The 19,829-nt window shown below is 40.9% G+C and overlaps 1 protein-coding gene across 6 annotated transcripts in view; it reads left to right on the plus strand.

The window, feature by feature from the left end:
• LOC109643851 (piezo-type mechanosensitive ion channel component 2) overlaps positions 1-19,829 on the plus strand; it is a 62,486-nt gene that overhangs the window by 15,132 nt on the left and 27,525 nt on the right. For all 6 annotated transcript variants that reach the window (XM_020109107.2, XM_069510579.1, XM_020109137.2 and 3 more), the window contains exons 4-17: positions 50-92; positions 2,571-2,733; positions 4,411-4,675; positions 4,958-5,171; positions 8,960-9,134; positions 10,893-11,006; positions 12,239-12,274; positions 13,342-13,453; positions 13,579-13,760; positions 14,757-14,987; positions 15,566-15,686; positions 16,356-16,549; positions 17,139-17,287; positions 17,406-17,579. In XM_020109107.2, the coding sequence (XP_019964666.2) occupies positions 50-92; positions 2,571-2,733; positions 4,411-4,675; positions 4,958-5,171; positions 8,960-9,134; positions 10,893-11,006; positions 12,239-12,274; positions 13,342-13,453; positions 13,579-13,760; positions 14,757-14,987; positions 15,566-15,686; positions 16,356-16,549; positions 17,139-17,287; positions 17,406-17,579 (2,173 nt within the window). The remainder of the gene's footprint in view (positions 1-49; positions 93-2,570; positions 2,734-4,410; positions 4,676-4,957; positions 5,172-8,959; positions 9,135-10,892; positions 11,007-12,238; positions 12,275-13,341; positions 13,454-13,578; positions 13,761-14,756; positions 14,988-15,565; positions 15,687-16,355; positions 16,550-17,138; positions 17,288-17,405; positions 17,580-19,829) is intronic.

The following is a 19,829-nucleotide window of genomic DNA, read 5'->3' on the forward strand; positions in this document are numbered from 1 at the left end:
TTTTAATGATGATTTAAAAAAAAAAAAAAATCAATATCTGTCTGTTCAGGTTCCACATGGGAGAAATCCATCCGACAAATTGGCTTCGAGAGGTAAGAATGTAATGAATTCAGCACATTTGCACAACTAATAATGTATTTTCATATATTTATTTTATTTTATCACTGTTCCTGCAGTCTTGGTGACATCCTTAATATTCTCCTGACGTTAATGCAGCATAAAATATGCAGGTGGATTTGGTTTAATGGAGCTATCCATCTCTCAGATGGGCTTCTTCATGAGGTGGTAGGACTCAGCTCAGTGACTGGTGCCTGACGGAATGAAGGGTCAGCTATATTATAACTTATCCAATAAAATATGATGATACCTTTAATGGTCCTTTTTAAAGTAGGTGTATTTTTCACTTAAAGTCCGCACAGAAAAGTCTAATACCAATTTTTATTTCTTCTGTCAAATATCAGACATGTAGTTATTCTCTTCTAATTCTTTTACAGGTTGATGGATGCAAGGTTTCTTAAATATATATATATATAAACAGGCCCACAATAACACCGAACACCTCTTTCTGCTGACAGGATTCATGAGTCTGTCCTTGAGTGGATTCTTGATGAACACTCTCGGTTGACAGGCGTGTTCTTCAAAGCTTTTGCCGCTGCGTCTGTCTCCTCCTCCCCGTGATCGTATTAGATGCGGTTTCCTGAGTACGGGAATGTCAGAACTCAGCCACGTCCTTTTTTCCAGTACTCAACAGCCCTCAGTGGATGCCGGTATACTGTAAGTGGCGGAAGTCGAGCTGTAAACATTTCATCCCCGCAGCATTTACCTGTTTGTGTTGAGGAGCATCACAGTTTATACAATATTTACAGCTGGAGTTGCTGCATAGGCGGACGCTCTTCCCCCTTTTACTGCCTGTATGGAGGAAAATGAGGAAATCAAGCTCGATCTTTTCAAATCCTTAATAAACAGCTAATATTTAAATAATACATCGGACATATTTGTTTCATCAGTAGTTAGATTGCGGCGACGACAGATCTCTCTGCGTGCAGTGTTATTGTAATTCTCTCACATGATAAGCAGAGGAAAGTAGGAGTCACTGAAGCAGCTGTGGCTCAACCTTGTCTGGCTCTGATGGTTTCCACCTCTTTCATCCATGTGAGGATGCACAACAATAAAGCTCATGGAAACAGGCGTCCTTGATTAGATTAAACTGCAGCGGCGGCCCGAGGTCCAACTATTTATCTGAGTGTGCGTTTTCCACCGTCTCGATTAGCACTTTGTTTTCGACTTGTTAAATTTTACAGGCTTCATCTCCACTCAAGGCCACAGTGAGATGGGCTCTGTTTAAAGTGACCAGTTGTTGTATATCTTCCCACAAACATTCACTCAGCTGCTTCTCCGCAGCCGGCACCGCGGAATCATCAGTACATTTCGTTTATCGTAAACGGTTTAATTACACTTTGAGCTCCGCGTGAAACGTAAAGAAAACACTTCAGCGTCCGAACACAGGATGCACCGTGATTGCTGCGTAAAATGAAACAGAAATTTGTCCGGATGATAAAAATTAGTTTTAGAGGTTTTGAAGCCTGGTTGCTATTTTAGGGACCATTTTGATTCGCTTTAACTGTACATGCAATCATGACACCTCGTTAAAACACGTCCTCCGGTAGCACAAATGAATCACACTGGATCTCTGGAAGCCTGACGTTACCGCAGCTGTCGAGGCAACAGTCGGCCGCCACTGTTTTGCTTCCTGTTTAAACAAAACCTTGTGGTATTTAGTCAGAGGTGAGCAGACAATTGTATAACAAAACAAAAGCTTTGTTTTTCCACAGAGCAAGACTTCATGTGTTTGAGCAGACTGGGACAAATACGAACAATTGTTATCCAACAAAAATCTACTGTTTATTATTGTGATTATTATTATAAATTGGTTAAAATCTGAAATTGTTTTAAAAACAGGGCGGATTGTTTACGCTGCTTTATTCCGATTGTCAAGGCACTGAACATGTTTCTCCCTCTTTCATGACCTTTTTGTTTGAATGGAATTTTTCTCACTTGTTAATAGCAATACATTGAAAATCTGCGAGCCGTCATTAAAGTGGGTGGTGTTCCACATAAAAAGCACAAAACATATTAAAAAGAACAGCTGAGTAACGGAAAAGATTCAGATTCCCATGCATTCATGTGAATACGTAGAGTTTTCTGAGGGATGTAATTGCTGCAGTAATATCTGTTCTCATGTTGGTTGGGTGCAGCTGCGGTCTTTGTGCGTCAGGGGGAGAAGAAGTGACAATTTCACTGAATCGAGATTAAGACGAGCAGAGGGAGGTGACGTGTGACAAATAGCCAAAGCCAGATTCAACTACAGTGTCAAAGTGAACTAACCCAACAACCACAAATCCCTGAACTTCTCAGAAAAACAGTTTCACGTTAGCTTTGATCGTCCATGACTGGATCAGTTTACTGTCCTCTCTCCCATTTTCCGTCATTTGGTCATGATCCTGGCCTGTGACATTCCTCCAAATCTTTTTTGGGAGATACTAGGAATCAGCTCTCTGTTTGTCCCCCAGCGTGATTGGTGCAGATGCGGGGAACGGCATCCGAGTGTTCATCCCTGACATCGGCATGTTTGTGGTCGGCTTGGCCATCTGGCTGCTGTGCCGCAGTCTGGTCCAGAAGAGGCCGCCTGAGGACATGGCTCAGTACAACGCTGACTTTGAAGCAGAGGAACAAGTGGGTTTCATTTATGCATGACATGCAGCGCCTGACTTCTGAATTCAATCTGTCTATCTACGTGACTGTCTGTCTTTTTCATTTTACCAACAGTCCAAAACTCAAACGTAATCATTGTACAATCACGAAACAGTGGAGAGAAGTAAATGATCTTTTAATTAACAATGTGGTTCTCAAAGTAGCTGCAATAGTTTATCTTAGGAAAAGACTTCCTCTTATCAGTGTTTCATTTTAAAAGTTTTATTCAGTTTGCCTGCATGAAAAGTATGTGATATTTAATTTATCTACATTTTGTACATATTATCTGTGATTCTGTGAAAACAAAATAACTCCAACAAACATGAAACATCATTCTAATACCTCAGTGACCCGAGGTATCCATGAAATACTTTTTAAACAAAGGGAGAGTTGGTTTGGCTCATTCCATAGAAATACCATTATGAGGTTGCCATGGTTTAATAAAGTTTGGAAACTGCTGGACTAATCTATCAATCCATCGACTAATTGATCCAGGAGTTCATTCGAAGACAAGAGTAATGAATTATGGTAGATTCACACAGTTTTTTGGGTTTAAACTTGAAATAAAACTCTGTCGATTCATATTCTAATAAATATGAACATAGTAACATCTTCACACAAACAGATTTTAGATTTCTGGACAATGCGAAGGACTATGTCTTTGTCAGAGTAGAAGCTCGTCAACATTTCCAATGACACTTCATATCTCAGAGCAGTAATAGTTTAATTCTGCCTTCACATTTTATGCAGTCACACAGAAAAGCTCCGCATTTACTGCTCTTTTCTGCTTTATGAATATTTTTACTCGCTGAAGCGTCCTGCAGAGCGGACGGTCTCTTGTCCTGCTCAATACATTTACTGTCCACACTCGGCTTAATGAGCCCAGAGGAGCAGAGCAGAGGTTTGAATAGAGAGATCCCTGCGGGTGTTGATGACTTGGAACATAGCCCCCGTCCTCTGGCAAGTCTTTGCTTCTCTTTATGACTCTGTGTTAATTAAAGCCACATTCCCTTTCACTTCTGCTGTGCTGCTCACGCTGGCACAGATGGCTTTGTTCTGCATTACTGAGAAACAGTAGAAAATTCATGTGGAGACCCTGTGTTGGGTTCAGGCTTTTATTTCTGTCAGTTCTGCTTCTGAGCTGAAAATTATTTTTGATTCGAAACAGGACTTCTTCCACCTGCTACTTCATCTAGTGCCTTATGTGTTATTTAGAAATCATGGTGAACGGGATATCGTTGGTCAGAAACGACAACGAACTGTATTGGATATCAACCAACATGTGAAAGGGAGGCTAATGCCTGGAGCCACAGACTGTATACGTTTAATTACACTGAAAGCCACGGCCGCACGGACCCACAGGATGGATGTGCACACTGAAATTAACAATATTTATTCATAGAGCAGTTTTAGAAAATTCAAATGACAAAAGGTAGAAATTAAAACAAATAAGTCATTAACTCATCAAAATGAATAATAGTTATAAAAAAAGTTTGTCAAAGTTTAAAAAAAAAATCATACTCGCACACTTGGATTATTGTGGTGGTGCTACCTGTTTTCAGCACCATGGAGAGCTCTCACCTTCATTCATCTGTCTGTCACTCACAATCTACCCCCCCCCCCCCCCCCCCCCCCCCCCCACACACACACAAAAAAAAGGAAGAGGAGGAGAAGCTGAGCCTGGACGACAACATCCTGCTCGAGGAGGACTTCGAAGCGGGGTACGAGGCTGAGGAGGATGAGGAGCTTGAGGATGAGGAAGAAGAGGAGGAAGAGGAGGAGGAGGTGGAGGAAGAGAAGGAGAGTACAAAGATGAAGGTCCTGCGAATCGTGGCGGAGGTTGCGTCCAAAGTGAAGGAGATCATCGGGAACTTGATCACCACCGCGGGGAAGGTGGTGGTCACCATCTTGTTGGGATTGACGGGTGAGACGTTCTGATCGAATCTGAAGTGTCTTCTTTATGTTGTTTGATCGTTGCCGATTCAGAACCAGAACTTCGAATCCTTACTTACTTGAATTGTAATTTTTATTTTGGTTTTTCCTGCTCTCTTGTTCTGTTAATCTTTATAAAAGATAAAGAACAAAACTGGATCAAAACAAAGCAGTTTAGAGAATTCTGGGAAAAACTTTGCTGATAAACATATTATATTATAATTAACCCTTAATTGAACCTCTGACGTTGGATCCACTGTCTGTGTGTTTGCAGGCGTCATGCTGCCCTCCATGACCTCTGCTGTGTACTTCTTCATCTTCCTGTTCCTGTGCACCTGGTGGTCCCTGTGCCGCACCTTCGACACGCTCATCTTCAGCTGCATGTGCGTCCTGATGGCCATCTTCAGCGGCGGACACATCATCGTCCTCTACCTCTACCAGTTCCAGTTCTTCCAGGAGTCCATCCCACCAGGCGACGGCTACATCAGGTCAGTCACATGTGGAGCCCCGTCACTCAATCTATCCTGTTTAAATCAGCTGGTTTTATTATTCAGAACTAAAAATATGAGAGGCTGTAAATTAAACTAAAGACTAAACTTTGTTGGCACTGCTCTTCCCATAGACGGAGATAAATCAACGGTTAAACAAAATTCAGTCTCCAAATAACAGTGAGCCAAAGATTAATTCAGTTCGTCTGTCACTCTAGTGGATATTGGAAAGAGTTTTTCTTTTGTTAAACAACACAAGTTTATACTCTTACCACGTAATAATGTGACAGTACATATATGACGTGACAACAGTGATTGAGCTCTTTTGACTCAGAAATATTTATTGGGCCCAAAGCAAGTTGTTTACACGTTAATAAATATTTACAGTTGTAACAAGCAAGAAGGCAAAAAAAAAAAAGAAAAAGAGTTGAACCCGGCTGGAGTGGAGATCTTTCAAACATCGATATCAGAGGCTGAGCTTTTAGTATCTTCACTACAACCAGTGTTGTTTTATTATGCATGAGAGAGGAGACAATCAGCTGTCTGTGGCCGCAGCGGTGAGACTCTGTGGTTGGAGTGAAGCCACACGGTTGCACATCTTGCCAACGTGCGCTGGTCCCGGCTGTAATGAATGCAGACTCAGTAGAGGGGAGCGTACTCAGGTCACTACGCTCATTGTGTTTGATTGACGGGCTGGAATGCAGAGAATGCTGTTTATTTACCAATACAAACAAACACTAATCAAGGTTTCCTCCATGTTGGACGAAAGAAGGTAGTTCTGCTTCAACACGTTAACTGTTTTACTGAGGTCTAATTAATTAAAATGTTAATTACCCATGAATATATTAACCATGATTTTACAACAACAATAAAGGAATGCACTGAAGGTTTGCTTTTGATTTCTATGGATATTTCAGCTCAGATGCTGAATAGCAATAATAAGAAGTAAATAATTAACACACAAATGGGACCAACCGTTAAATTCACTCACATGTGATTGTCTCGGTCGCAGATAAAACACACGCCGGAGCTCGAAAGCCGAATAACAAGCAGCAGATAACACACAACTTCAGAACTGTGTTTCCATTTAACAGTTTGAGTTTTTATTACTGTAGCTCTGGTGTCTGTGCCCTTGGTGTTGGAGGCATTTATTGATCTCGTGGTTTCTCATTTGAAAGCCGTGCTGCTGTGTGTCAGGGCCGAGGCTATTTACAGCTATGTATAGCCGGAGCTGCCTTGGACAAACCTTGCGAGCTCCCATTCCTCTCCTGCCTTCCGAGGACAGATGAGGTGTGATTACAGCGCCGCATTGACAGGTTTCTCGTTAGAACACAACCTCATTAGAATGAATGGACTCCTCAACACCATCTCACGCTGGCAGTAATTGTGTGCACGCTGTAATGACCACACAGTAACACCAACGTCTAAATCAGCTTCCCTAAGTAAGATCCAAGATAACCTCACAGAAGATTTTTTTTTTTCTTGTGAAATACTGGAACACTTTCACCTGTTTGGGCCTTTTAAAAAACCATCTGAAGTCGATGTTGTAGGAGCAAAGTCAAAGAAATACCATTTACCTTTCTGTAAAATCTGAAAACTTAGTGAGATATTAGATGCTATCTTCTTTTTGCGGCTCCTGCATCTTTAACTTCAGTAAAATATTGAAGATCTGTAAATATAGTAAAACACTGGATACTTTCCTCGTTTGGGTTCTAAAATCCTAAATTTAGTAAAATACTAGATACCTGTCTTTTTTGGATGTCGAAAAAACCTTTAAACTTACTAAAAAAAGTTATAGGTACCATCACGTTTTTAAATTTAAAATTAGAAAACTGATTTTACTGATACAAAGCTGAATTTTCACCATGAATGACTCTTTAGTTCCATCTCTTTATTTTCCTTCTCAAGTTTCCTGCTGTGAATATTGGAGAGTGGGAGTAATTTTGGAAAAACCTCTTCATTTGTGTGTTTGAAGGCCTAAATTTGGAAATTCACCGCAGCCCTGATTCCTATTTGATGGATCTTAACACAAACAGACCGACTATTTCATCATCCGCCGACTCCTTGTGCGTTAGTGTTGACTTTCCACAGCGCTGTGGTATTTCTGTCTGCCGCTGTGTGAAGAAACTGAGGCCCAATGTGACGATAAAAGCAACTCGTCCTCCTCTGCTGCTGCTGTTTCCTCTCACAGGGAAACTCTCATGGTTGTAATATGTAAAGTGCGCCCATCGGACAATACGCTACCTCGGTGCCTGCCCTGATCCTGCTTGTTGACAGTGACCTTGCCGCGGGGCCGGTGCTGAGTGACGCCGATGAGAGGCCTGGCTTCCACTCCGCTTCCTGCCTCTCCGCCTTACAATGGAAGTCCCCAGTCATGTGACCGACGGGCCTTCCCCAGCTGTAAGGAGAAACCGCTCAGGAAGTGTGGTGGGGTCAGAGGCGGCCGCTCGCTCCTCCACATGGTGTAAAAGCAAAGACCCGGGAGGCTTCTAAATCTCCGAGTGTGTCACTGGAAGACGTCAGCGTAGTTCCTGTTGAGCAGATGACCTTTGTTCTGCTCAGAGGAAAAGCTCTGAATCAAACGACATCCTCCGTGGTACAAACAGATATTCAGCATTTCCCAGATTCCAAGGTGGAGATTTCATGTGGAGTTTCAATTAGCACCATCAGACTGTTGCTGTAATAATAATGTACTTGTACCAATATATAATAATATATTTATGCCCTTAAGTCCAGTTGTCAAAAATACTAAAATACTAAAGAGAAGGGAAAGTAAAAAATATTCAGTTATTATTGGATGATTTCCGGGGAAAGAATCAAACCGTCTGCAGCTACAAGTCAAACATCAGTAAAAATTTAACGTGGTTGAATCAGGAAATTCATTATTTTCTGTGATACCTGTTCATCTTTTCCTTTCATGATCTCTTTGGGTTAAACCAAAACATATCAATTTCACAATTACAATTATCATCATTATTTTCATTCCTCTTTTTCTTCAATATTTCCTCTTGACCTTTTCCTGTTTCTCCGGCCGCTCAGGAGTTCACGACCTCCTCCATGTTAACATCGCCTCCTCAATCCTGGCTTTGTTTCTGGAATGGAAAATTAGTCAGAAAGAAAAGAACCGAAGGACTCCTCCTCTGAAAGTAACGACTTGAACAGAACACTTATCCTGATGAGAAAAGCTGAATCAGCTGATTGATGAGTCGGGACCAGTTTAAATGAGATTTAAGATCAAAACCTTCAATATTCTGAACTGAATCGAAAGTAATGAATCAACCAGATCACTTATCTCAATGAGAACAGTTGAATCTACTGGTCGATGACTTTTATGTGATTGTGTTTCCTTCGTCTTCATTCTTCTCAATGAAAGAGGAGCCAAGTCCCCTTCAACAAAGAATTGATTCGTTTTTTTCATGAATAAAGTCTAAGGAGAGTTTTTTTTATTTAAAATAGTGAGTAAAACTGTGAGAGATAAACTGGGCTGCAACTATTATCATTATTTTCATCGCCAGTTAATCTGCCAATTATTTTAAATCCTTGATCATACAATTGTTCCGTATACAACACAAGAATATGTTCATCATGTGTAATTTCCTAAAGCTCAGTGTAACCTCTTCAAACAGAGACACAGTCTTTGAGTGGAATAAAGTATAATCTAATTCATAAATCAAGCTCTTATGTCCGTTGATTTGACATCTGCGTTCGTTCCTATATCCAGTGTTGTGTTAATCCGTACCCAAAGAGTTTGTCTCTATCCTCACACACGTGTCCGCTTGTCTCTGCAGTACATTTGGCATCTCCCCCATCATCCAGAGCAACTGCTCCTACACATGGAAGCTCATCGTGCACCCGGAGCGTAAGTGGTACCACTTTGTGAATCCCATCATGCTGCTGATTCTCTACTACACGCTGGCCACGCTCATCCGCCTCTGGCTGCAGGAGCCCATCGAGCAGCTGACGGTGAGAAACGCACACCGACGTGCACATTGTGTCATTTACCGTTAAATGTGTCTGTAATCTGAAATGTATGGCTCATTATGTTGTGTGAGTTTGATTTACAAGCAATCACATCTGAAAAATGTTTTAAAGGCACCAGCGTCAGTGCCCTCATGACAAAAAGGACAGAGACTGGTGTAAAAGTCTTAAATCTGATTTACAGATGTTTTTGTAGCAGGCTCTCAGGATGTTTTACTCCTGTGTTAACTTAAACTGGGATTGTTGTGATCATGGATTGTGCTGTAGGACGCCGATCAATCATTTTTACTGGAGTTTCAGTCAGAAGCATTAGACCTACAGCAAACACTGACTCTCATGTAAACTGAAGCAGCTCGAAAGATCCTCTCTTTAGAACAGTCATGTGTTGATTACTGTACAATATTAATGAACCAATGAATTTAAGTATTATTAAATAAGATCCGCTCCTCTTGTCAAATATGTGTTTAAACGTTAAACGTCAGTCCGCTCCTGCTTTGAGAAGCCTCATGATTGGGACCAGTTGCCGTCAGCGGGGGTCAAAGATTGAATTTGGGTCACGACACCTCCATAAACACCCAGAAGTAAATTCCAGACAGTGAACTGAAATAGATTCAGATTGAATTAAACGTGCATCCATGTGGCCTCGAGCTCAGAGAAACCGTATCGATGAAAGATTCCAGAAGGATCTATTGCTGGCTGTTCGCTGCACGGAGCTCAGGTGTCATCTGAGAAAGTGTTCGACTAGTTTCACAAAACACGAAGGAAAGATGCTGGGTGTTGGATCTGTTTTCCAACGATACAGGTTAGATTGTTGAATTAATGAATTAATATGTAAATACATTTTATTTTTTAATGTCGTGAGGATTCACTAATTCAATTCCGTTCACTTCTACAATCTCCAAGACAAATACAGCCAAACCAAAAGTAGCTGCACGACTAGAAATCAGAATGAGAGAATGTTTAAGAGAAGATGTTGCTGCCATTGTGACGATTACTAGACTTTAATGCTCCTGAATTCCGCCTTTCCTCCTCACCTCAGACCTCGAAGCTCAGCTCCTCTGTCCTGTAATGGAGTTATAGATTAGCGTTTTTATAGAGGGGTCAATACCTCCCTGTAAATCTGTGGGTCTCTATCGATCCCTCCATTCAGAGATGTGTGTGCGAATGTGTGTGTGTGTTTTCACCAACTCTTACTCTTAAGCAGATACTAATGATAAAACATAATTACAACATAAATCCGCAGCAGGTCTGTCTGTCGGTGTTAATTCAGCAAAAACGCTATAATTCAAATAGATTTAAGAATCTAAATGTGATCACTGATGGAAAACAAAGAAACTCACAGTCACACATTAACATCAGTGTCATGATCATGATTAATTGCAAAGAAGAAGTGATCAATAATGCAAATATAAAAATATATTTCTCTGGATTCATTTTACTTTCACGGTAGAGCATTATTCCTTTTTACGTTTAAAGATGCAGACACTCAAATTCCTGAAACACAGGAAGCACAGACACCAATAGACAGTAGTAATAACCATGTGGACACTGCCTCTGTTTCTTCTGAATATAATCAATGAAAGAAATGCAGGTAATTTACAGTAAAACCTAATTTCCTCTTTTTTAAATGTCACCCTACTCCTCCTCACATTCTGCACTCCTACACTGTACACCAACAGGAGACTCAGCTCACAATCCAGTCAGATATACAATCATCCAAACTGTCTATCTATGTTTTTTCAGGACGACGGGGATGTGTGCGAGGAGGACGATCTAGTTGGAAACAGAACAAGTAACTCAGCCAACAGGAAGAGGCAGCTGTGGTGGGAGTCACGCCAAGGCACTGATGAGAAAAACGTATGTTCAAAACCTGAGGGTTAATAAATACATATCATAAAGTGATCATCCTTTGGTCAACAAAACACTGACACACACAGTACAGTGTGAAAAATGATAATAATGGTAATAATACACTTTGTCTTAACCATTTTACAAAGTGCTTTACAACGAAGAAATTATATAAGACGGGTAAAAAAAAAAATTCAGTAAATTCAGATTTTTATTTGGATCTGTTTTATCAAGATCCATGAATTGTTCTCTGATAAATTAAGGAAGGTGTTGAAAAAAAAATGCAGTTTCTACTAAGAAAGTGAAAGAAATCCTGGATCCGCACAAAAACGAATGGTTCTTTCCTTCCACCACTTTGTGTGATATTCCGTCCTGTAGTTTTTGTGTCTTGCTTACAAACATACCGGCCGACAAGCCAACAGACAGGGATGAAGACATAACCTCCTCGGCAGGAGTAACAAAGGAACATGAGCAGAAAAACAAACAGCATGGTAAATAGGATTAGTCGGTGTAAATAAGAGCTTTCATAGAAGGAAACGTTTGACGAAGGGATTTTAAAGAAGCCAGAAACTTTTCTGTCTCATTTCATTAAGCAGCAGGTTCCGAGATGTCGAGGCTTTAACAGCGTGAAGCTTAAAACATGAAAACACTGCTTTAGAAGGACATGTTAGCTGTTTAACGCCTTTCAAAATATCCTGAGGATATTTTCCCTAAATATGTGAAATGTTTGATTTCCTTCAACAGCCCTGGCCGCTAAAACCCAAACACATTCCCTGTCGCATTCTCTACAATTGATAACTGATGTTAGCCACGAACCATATGACTCAGTTTCAACAATAATAGAGTGCAATGGAAAAAAGCTGTCATATTTTAACACAGAATAAAAATAACAGGGAAAGAGACTTTTTGTTAAACTGTAAACTTTAGGCCTTAGCGGTTTCCACAAGCTTTCATAATAGACTCATCCCTGGGAAGGTTCAGCTGTGATTGCACATGCACACACTGACCTTGTTCCCATATTAAAGTCTGTAGTCTGTCTCCACTGGCCACCTCCTGAGGTTTAAATGCTTTTAGGGTGTGCAGCAGACGCAGATGAGCGATGGGCTCGATTTACAGAGTAGTGCTGCTGGGCTTTGTTCCTGCTTATCAGCGACTATAAAGAACCAGGAGGCCTTTGACTTCAGCAGCTCATCGATAACGCACCTTGTCTCATATGCTCTTTTCTCCTCCTCCTCCTCCAGCTCCTCTCCACCCAGGATGGCATCAGTACGACTGAGGTGGGGGCTGCTCTGGATGTGTCTTGATTCTGTGCATCTTATCCCCCCGGTCACCCATCAGCCCTGCAGCGAGATCAGGAATCTCTGCAAAGTGCTTTTCACACTGCACCCTCTGAGCCTGTGGTTAAAGTTTAGTGAACAACAAAGCTTTTGAGCTAACCCTGGTTTCAAGCTGCCTGGGTCTTAAATCGGCTGTTGAAGTAATTCTGAGCTGAATTTAGATGAAATGATTGTCATGCTCAAACATCAAAATAATATATTTTATCTGAAGCCGCAACTTTGAATGGATAGAATCACATTTTTTCAGAGTCCACCATTCACAATCATTCCTCTTGTTCATACTGGCGCTGAATAGATCCCTTGTTAAAGTGCAGCTAAAGCTAATATGCGGCTTCAGCAGTCGGATTTAGCCAAAATACATAGAGTTTTTATTACCAGCTTTAAAACGTTGCAGTGATTTTAGTACAAAAGTAGAGAAGCACTGAAAGTTCACACCCTCGCCAAGGCCCAGCAGTCCCTTTATGAAATCACATTTAAATCTGCTGGATCAGGGATTTTATTTGGATATGCACCAAACTGCATGATTTTTATTTTTTTTCCCATCAAGATTCATGCAAAATCCCCTGGAAAAATTGTGCAAATGTCAAACCAACCAACAAATAAACAGACCAGGGGGTGAAAACAAACCCTCGCGGTGGAGATAATTACCTTTTGTGTCATTATCCCTCGGCAGCTTCTCTGCAAGGCAGTAAAATGGCTGTAAATTTAGAAAATACCCTCTGTCCCTCTTACCACTTACAACATGTAGAGGAGGAATGATTACAGCCACTGACAGACTTGCACATATGTGACGAAGAATGTGCTGTGTGAAAAGTAGAGAACAAATTATCCCTTTACTGCCTCACGAAGACAAAGTGTAATGTTAAGAAAAAGCAGATTATCCATAATTGTACAACATAAAATGAGTTGCTCCCTGTTTGTCCTTGTGGGACAGAATTCTGTCCAGTTGTGTGATCCCTTAAAAAAAGCACTTTTACAGTTGTTGAAGTTTTCATGATGATCTACAGGCTGTCCCCACCTCAAACGGGACGTCCTTTGAGTTTGTCACAACTGGACCGCTCTGTCTGGACTTGTACTCCACCCCCCAGTATAAAATGGACCAGCCCAACGACGGTACAGGTGAGCGTTTTACTCTTTGCTCTGTATCTCCTCGTCGACTCTGGACGAGCTTTGTTAGTTTCATTTACAGACGATTTCTCAGCGTCACTATTTTAGCAAAGGGTTGTGTTTCTGTGTCCAACCAGAGAAGAAGGATGAGTGTGTGTATGAAGTGCATTTACCCCCGGAGGAGTCGGCGTTGGACGAAGGAGAGGAGAAAACTGAGGAGGACGAGGACGGGATAAAGAAACGAGGAGTCGGTGCGATGGTCAAAGTCTTTCACTTCATCATGAAGCAGAGCTACATCTGTGCTCTCATAGCCATGATGGTGAGTGAGACTGTGACACGGAGGAGAACGAGTACGTGAATGTTGAATAATCCAGCTTTTTATTGTGATTTTGATCCAAAGTAATGAACATGTCACTGTTGCAGTTTGTATTTTTGGTTTAATCGAAACCTGAAAGCAGCATAATTATAAAAATTATAAAAAGTTTAAACTCACAGAGCTGCTGGAAAAATTGAGTGAATACCAAACACTCCATATATGTTGATAAATGCTGTTCAGATGCCCCCCCCCCCCTCTGGTCCTGAGCTGGATGACCAACAGGAGGGAGCTGTGGTTGTACTGGGCAGCGTCTATGACTGAATGTGTGGCAGGATCACAAAGATCATCTGTTCTCAGTTAAACATTCCTGGATGAATCATAGTTTTAAAACATTGGCAACCGTCATGACTCGGTAACACAGACTATATTTTTCGAAAAAAAAAAAAAAGAAGCTCTTTATATTAATGTTCAAAATTAAAATGCAGCGAATGAAAATCGAACTATGATTTGAGGTGAGTAACATTTTTACATCTCTACAAAAGCTACAAAAAAACCCCCGACATGGAATGAGACCAAATCAACCCCTCAAGCATTCCACTTTAAATGTTGCCTTCTGACTCTCGAGACGAGAGACGTCCATAAATCTTTGTAGAAATCATAGAAAAAAAGGAAATGAAAGAAAAAAACCCACAGCGGAGGACACTGGGGTGATGTTTGTGTTATTCTCTCTGTGTGTGTCTGCAGTTTCAACATAAACTGTTAAACTTTAATTCAATACTTTGTTTTGTCAATTTTATTTTTTTTTCCAAAACAATTTTGTGAAGTGTTTCCTGGAACGAAGCGTATAAACTGGCACACACACAGGTAAAACACCGAGTTATCAGTTGGAACTGAATGCGACGCTAGAACAATATTGGGACTTTTAACTTTTAACTGATGAGCTGAACGTGCAAAATGTGAGTTGTGTCCACAAACAGATTCTGCGGTTGTTCTCCTCAGGCGTGGAGCATCACGTACGTCAGCTGGTTGACGTTTGTCTTCCTCATCTGGTCTTGCATGCTGTGGATGGTGAGGGACCGGAGGCGTTACGCCATGCTGTCGTCTCCCTTCATGGTGGCCTACGGCAACTTGCTGATAGTCCTGCAGTACATTTGGAGTTTTGAGGGCATGCCAGAAATCTCAGGGTTCTTTATCAAGAAGAAAAACCCTTTCCACTCACTTTCATCCAAGGTTTGGAAACTAAATTATTTGGTTAAAGAGTTTGTTTAACATTTTGTTTGCGGATACCCGCAGAAGTTGTGCCTGTAGAAATCTCGTTACTTAACAAATGTGACTTATTTTTCATTTCACAATCAACACTGCAGCACATGTCAGTCATGAAAACAAAAGAAGTGTGGATCGAACCGTGGATTCGGAGAATAATTACGCTCCTCATGCTCTGAATTCATCTAATAAAAGAGGGCAGTCATACGGTATTCTCCTGTAGGAGGAGAACATGTTTGTAGTATTTTCTAAAATTACATTTCATACATCAGGGGGTCACCACAGACTCTCAGTGGTCTTATCCCTGCCCCCTCCCCTTCAGAAGTGCAGAGGCTTTGTATTTCAACCTGTATTTCAAAGTTTATCTTAAGTCCCAGATTAATTCAAGACATGTCTGGAAGTTTAGATAATTGAATGCAAGTGTGAAAGGACCATTCAGAATTATTGTATAAACACATACTGACTTCTCTTAAATGAAAATAATGTATTACTTCATCTGTCCCCCCCGGCTCTTCATGTGTTTGGTTAAACATGTTCGTGTGTAGGTTCTGTGTCTGCTGAGCTTCTGGCTGCTGCTCAGACAAACGCTTACAGAGAGATGGGAAAAACAAAAGGAAGACAGTGCTGGACTGTCAGACGTTCATGTGGTGGATCAGGAGAAGAAAGGTAAGCTCTCTGCGCTCTCATTAGTTTTTTAATATAGTACAAATACAAGATAATATATGTGAATATTTGACAAACCAATAACTATCTGAACTGAATAGGACTGAAATTAGAGAGTTGCAGGTGACGTTTGACAACATTTATAGATGATGAAGAGAAAATACTGGAATGTCTTCCTGTGGTTCGAAGCTTTACTTGACTTTTTTTTGCATTCAAATCTACTTTTGCAGGTTTAACAGCAATAAGCAAAAGTTGCATCGGGTTCAAAAGAATTATAATTGGTCTCTTAATTAATTAGTATTAATGATGAGCAAAGATAACAGATCTGCTTGTGTTGGAGGTGATCTGCTGAATTCTTCTTGATTTGTTTGTCAGGTTTAATCTTTATAACATCTAAGAACTGAACATTCCAGTCAAATTTCATAAAGCACAACATTATTCCAATAAATGTTTAGTTTTTCCTGAGCAACAGGTTAAGACATAAATATATAGTTTGATATAATGTGAGACAAAGTCATGCATGGAAACAAATATAACAGTAATCATTTGCTGTATATCTGATATATAATATGATTTGTATTACTGTATTTTGTTATGTACAAAAACCCATCGGACAGTCGCTCAGTTTCAGTGAGTCAGTGCAATTTTCTGATTCGCTGCTGTGGTTTATAGAGGAGGAGGAGTCTGAGGACCAAGGCGAGCAGGACATCATGCAGGTCCTGGGCAACATGGTCATGGCTCTGCTGGTCAAATACTGGATCTACATCTGTGGGGGGATGTTCTTCTTAGTCAGCTTCGAGGGAACCATCGTCATGTACAAGATCATCTACATGATGATGTTCCTCTCCTGTGTGGCCCTTTACCAGGTACCCAAACACACCGGGGTCTGAGAGCATCAGTGCATCATGAACTATATGTAAACCAGCACACACACAGACCATGTATTTATATGACAGTACTGCTGTGTCAGATCCGTAAATATATATATATATATATATATATATGTTTAAAGTTCTTTGTTTTACACAAATCACCACACCCAAAAAGTTTTACAACTTTTCTTTGCTTCTGAAGCTCTTTGAAACTAAATGAAGTGTAATTACTGTATTGTCACCAGTTAAAATAGGGCAGTTTGCTAAGTGTTATGGTCCCAGTTTATTCCAGATTTAGCTCATGGGTGGGATGCTGTTGAGTTTCCAAATTCAATTTCCCAAAAAACAGAAGGTGCTGACAATTTTATTAGAGTCATAAAGTTTGTGTACAGCAGGCTCATAATCCACAGTGTATTCTTGACTGTTTTATAACCTCAACCACTGTTTAAAAAAAAAAAGAAAAGAAAGCCACCTTAAATCCAGATGTCCTCTCGCCTCTGTGTTTAATTTAATTCATTATAGCTGCAGAGGTCACATAACTCACCACCTCTGTATAACACTTACTGCAATTATTTGTATCCAGGTGCATTATGAGTACTGGCGAAGGATCCTGAAGTACTTCTGGATGTCGGTGGTGATGTACACCATGCTGGTCCTCACGCTGGTCTACACCTTCCAGTTTAAAGGCTCGGTAAATTTCTGGTCCAGCATGTTGGGCATGACCGAGCAGAGGTGAGCTCCGCTGTGCTGGTGAACGGCACGTGGTTTTATCTGCGAGCTTCTTCCCTCTTACATTCTCTGACAGAAAGACTTCAACATGAAGTTGCTCTAAATGTTTCCCTCTCCGCAGCCTGAGGGATTTGGGCCTGGAGCAGTTCACGGTGTCACAGTTGTTCACCAGGATTTTCATCCCGACCTCTTTCCTGCTGGTGTGTATCCTCCACCTGCACTACTTCCACGACCGCTTCCTCCAGCTCACTGACCTCCAGGCTGTCGTGGCCAAAGAGGAGAGCACAATCTACAGGTGAGACACTTTGTTTTCTTTGAGCTCACGTGTCACTGATAAATTAACTTCTTTGTTCTTCTGTCCATTAAAGTTTCAACAGTTCTGTTAACCTGCCATGTTAGAACGGAAAGGAAACCAGAATTTAATTTAACTGCAGTCGCCTTTCTCGTTGCTCAGCAAGATTTGTCTCTGGTGGTAAAGCTCCTGCGAAATGTGGACTTGAACCTCTGGGAAAACTTTGCATCTCCAGTGGTGACCTTCAGCTGCAGAATATATTTACATGCAAAAACTCCAGGGCTGCAACTCACAATCATTTTCATTTTTGATTGTTTCCTCAGTTAATGGATTTGTCTGTAGAATGTTCATATCAGGCTGCATCATCTTCACATGTGTTGGTTTTTTTTCTGATCATTAGTCAAAAATCACAAGATCCATTCAGATTCATAGTTTTATTCCACTTTATTTTTCTCAAATTCCTATAGCACCTATAGAGCTGGATGATATTTTGTGGATTCTTAAAATAAGTCTATTTCACAATTCCCCAAATCACATATAAAACCATAAAACCGATCAATGCAGTAAATTCAGCCTGATGAAATAACAAATCTAAAATTTTTATCCTGCCCCTCATCAGACCAAACTCTGTTTAAAATGAAAAGTTAACTTGCTCATAAATCGAACATCTTGAACATCTCAGATTTGTATATAAAATAAAACAAGGTTCTTCTCACGGATGATAAACATCCAAACCATAAATTCCTAGAAAACCAGCAATGTTAGCATGACAGATGCATTCTGGATAATCACACCCTGTTAAACCCTCATATCCGCTGCTCTCATCGTCGTGTGCCTTGTCGTGCAGCTTTGTGTTACAAGCGTTCACATTTTCACAGTCTGCGGCGTGTTTGACTTTATTGTCGTGGACTTTCCATTGTTTTTGTTGCCGCTTTTCCTCGTCTCCTCTCTGCTTCTCTGCGTGACCCGCTGCCTTCTCTCCTCTGCCACCGTTTCCTCACAGCCATGCTAAAGTCAGCGGGCGTATCTATCTGATCATGGATAGGTGGGTAATTTGCTCGCTTTTCTGTGGCATCCACTGACATCCCAGTTCACCCTGGAGCGTTAATGCTTCCTCTTTTACCCCCCCCCCCCCCCCCTTTGCTTGAAATGGAACATCGATGATCTTCTGAAAGTTTTTTAAATTCCTCAACATTTCGGTTCTTTCTCCAGTTTCTGATGGTTTTATTTTGCCTGTAGCCTTCTCTTCTTGTGCTCTCTGTTACATTTCTGACCTCCTCAATAAAACCCTTCTCTCCAATAGTTTCACCAACTGTCCAGATGAACAACTTCTGTCTCAAGCATGCTTCAGTCTCCAAAATCTCCTGTTTGAGTATCTTGCCAATGATCCACACCCCTTCTGTCTGCTGAACCCCTAGAAATCAACCCTTTCCCGCAAAAAGAAAAAGAAAAAAAAGCTTGTCTCCCCCAAACCACAGGAGCGTGTTGGCCAGTGTTCATGCATTTTAACGTGGATATTCTTTGTCAGGGAGTTTAAGTGTCTGTGTTGGTTTCTCTCCTCACTGTTCAACCTTGACTTCTCTGTAACTTTCATTATTCTGAGCAGCATCAAGCAAAAAATCCCCACTCAACCGAGCAAGTAAGTGCGACCTCTGGGTAATGACATGCCTGCCTTGATGTGCAGCCGGTTCATGCAAGCCAAACCCTGACCTTTGACCTTGCTCCATTCCCTGAGACGAACTCAAAGGGTTAATGCCTCCCCCAGACCATTTAGCTCGGTCATAAAAACAGCATTGATTGTTTTGAAGAATGCAGAGGGAATGTGCACTGCTTCTCGATTACTATGCCTGATGAAACGCTGCTCTGATGTTCAGGTAGCGTCACAGAGCAGAACAGTTCCCATCGTACTGTTTGCATCAGAGACTTTCACCTGGAGAATGAGTGTGTGATGGCTTTCTATACTTATGAGGACATAATGCATTGAAAAAGAAATATGTTAATGACATTTCTTTTGATTCCTTTGCTGTGGAGAGGATCTAGATGTTGACAGAAGAACATCAGGTTGTTTTATTGAAATCTAGACGAACCTTCCTCACAGATTTATAAGTAGTTTAACAGACGTTTCTTGTCAGAATGATATAGACACAAGTCACATTTACACGTTTAAAAGTGGCTTTTTGTGACCTGAAGCTGACAATGGACAAGAAGTAATAAAAACAAAAATTTAGAAATGTCTTATCATAATAACTGAGG

Source organism: Paralichthys olivaceus, chromosome 16 (genome assembly GCF_024713975.1).
Source record: "Paralichthys olivaceus isolate ysfri-2021 chromosome 16, ASM2471397v2, whole genome shotgun sequence".
Taxonomy (NCBI): domain Eukaryota; kingdom Metazoa; phylum Chordata; class Actinopteri; order Pleuronectiformes; family Paralichthyidae; genus Paralichthys; species Paralichthys olivaceus.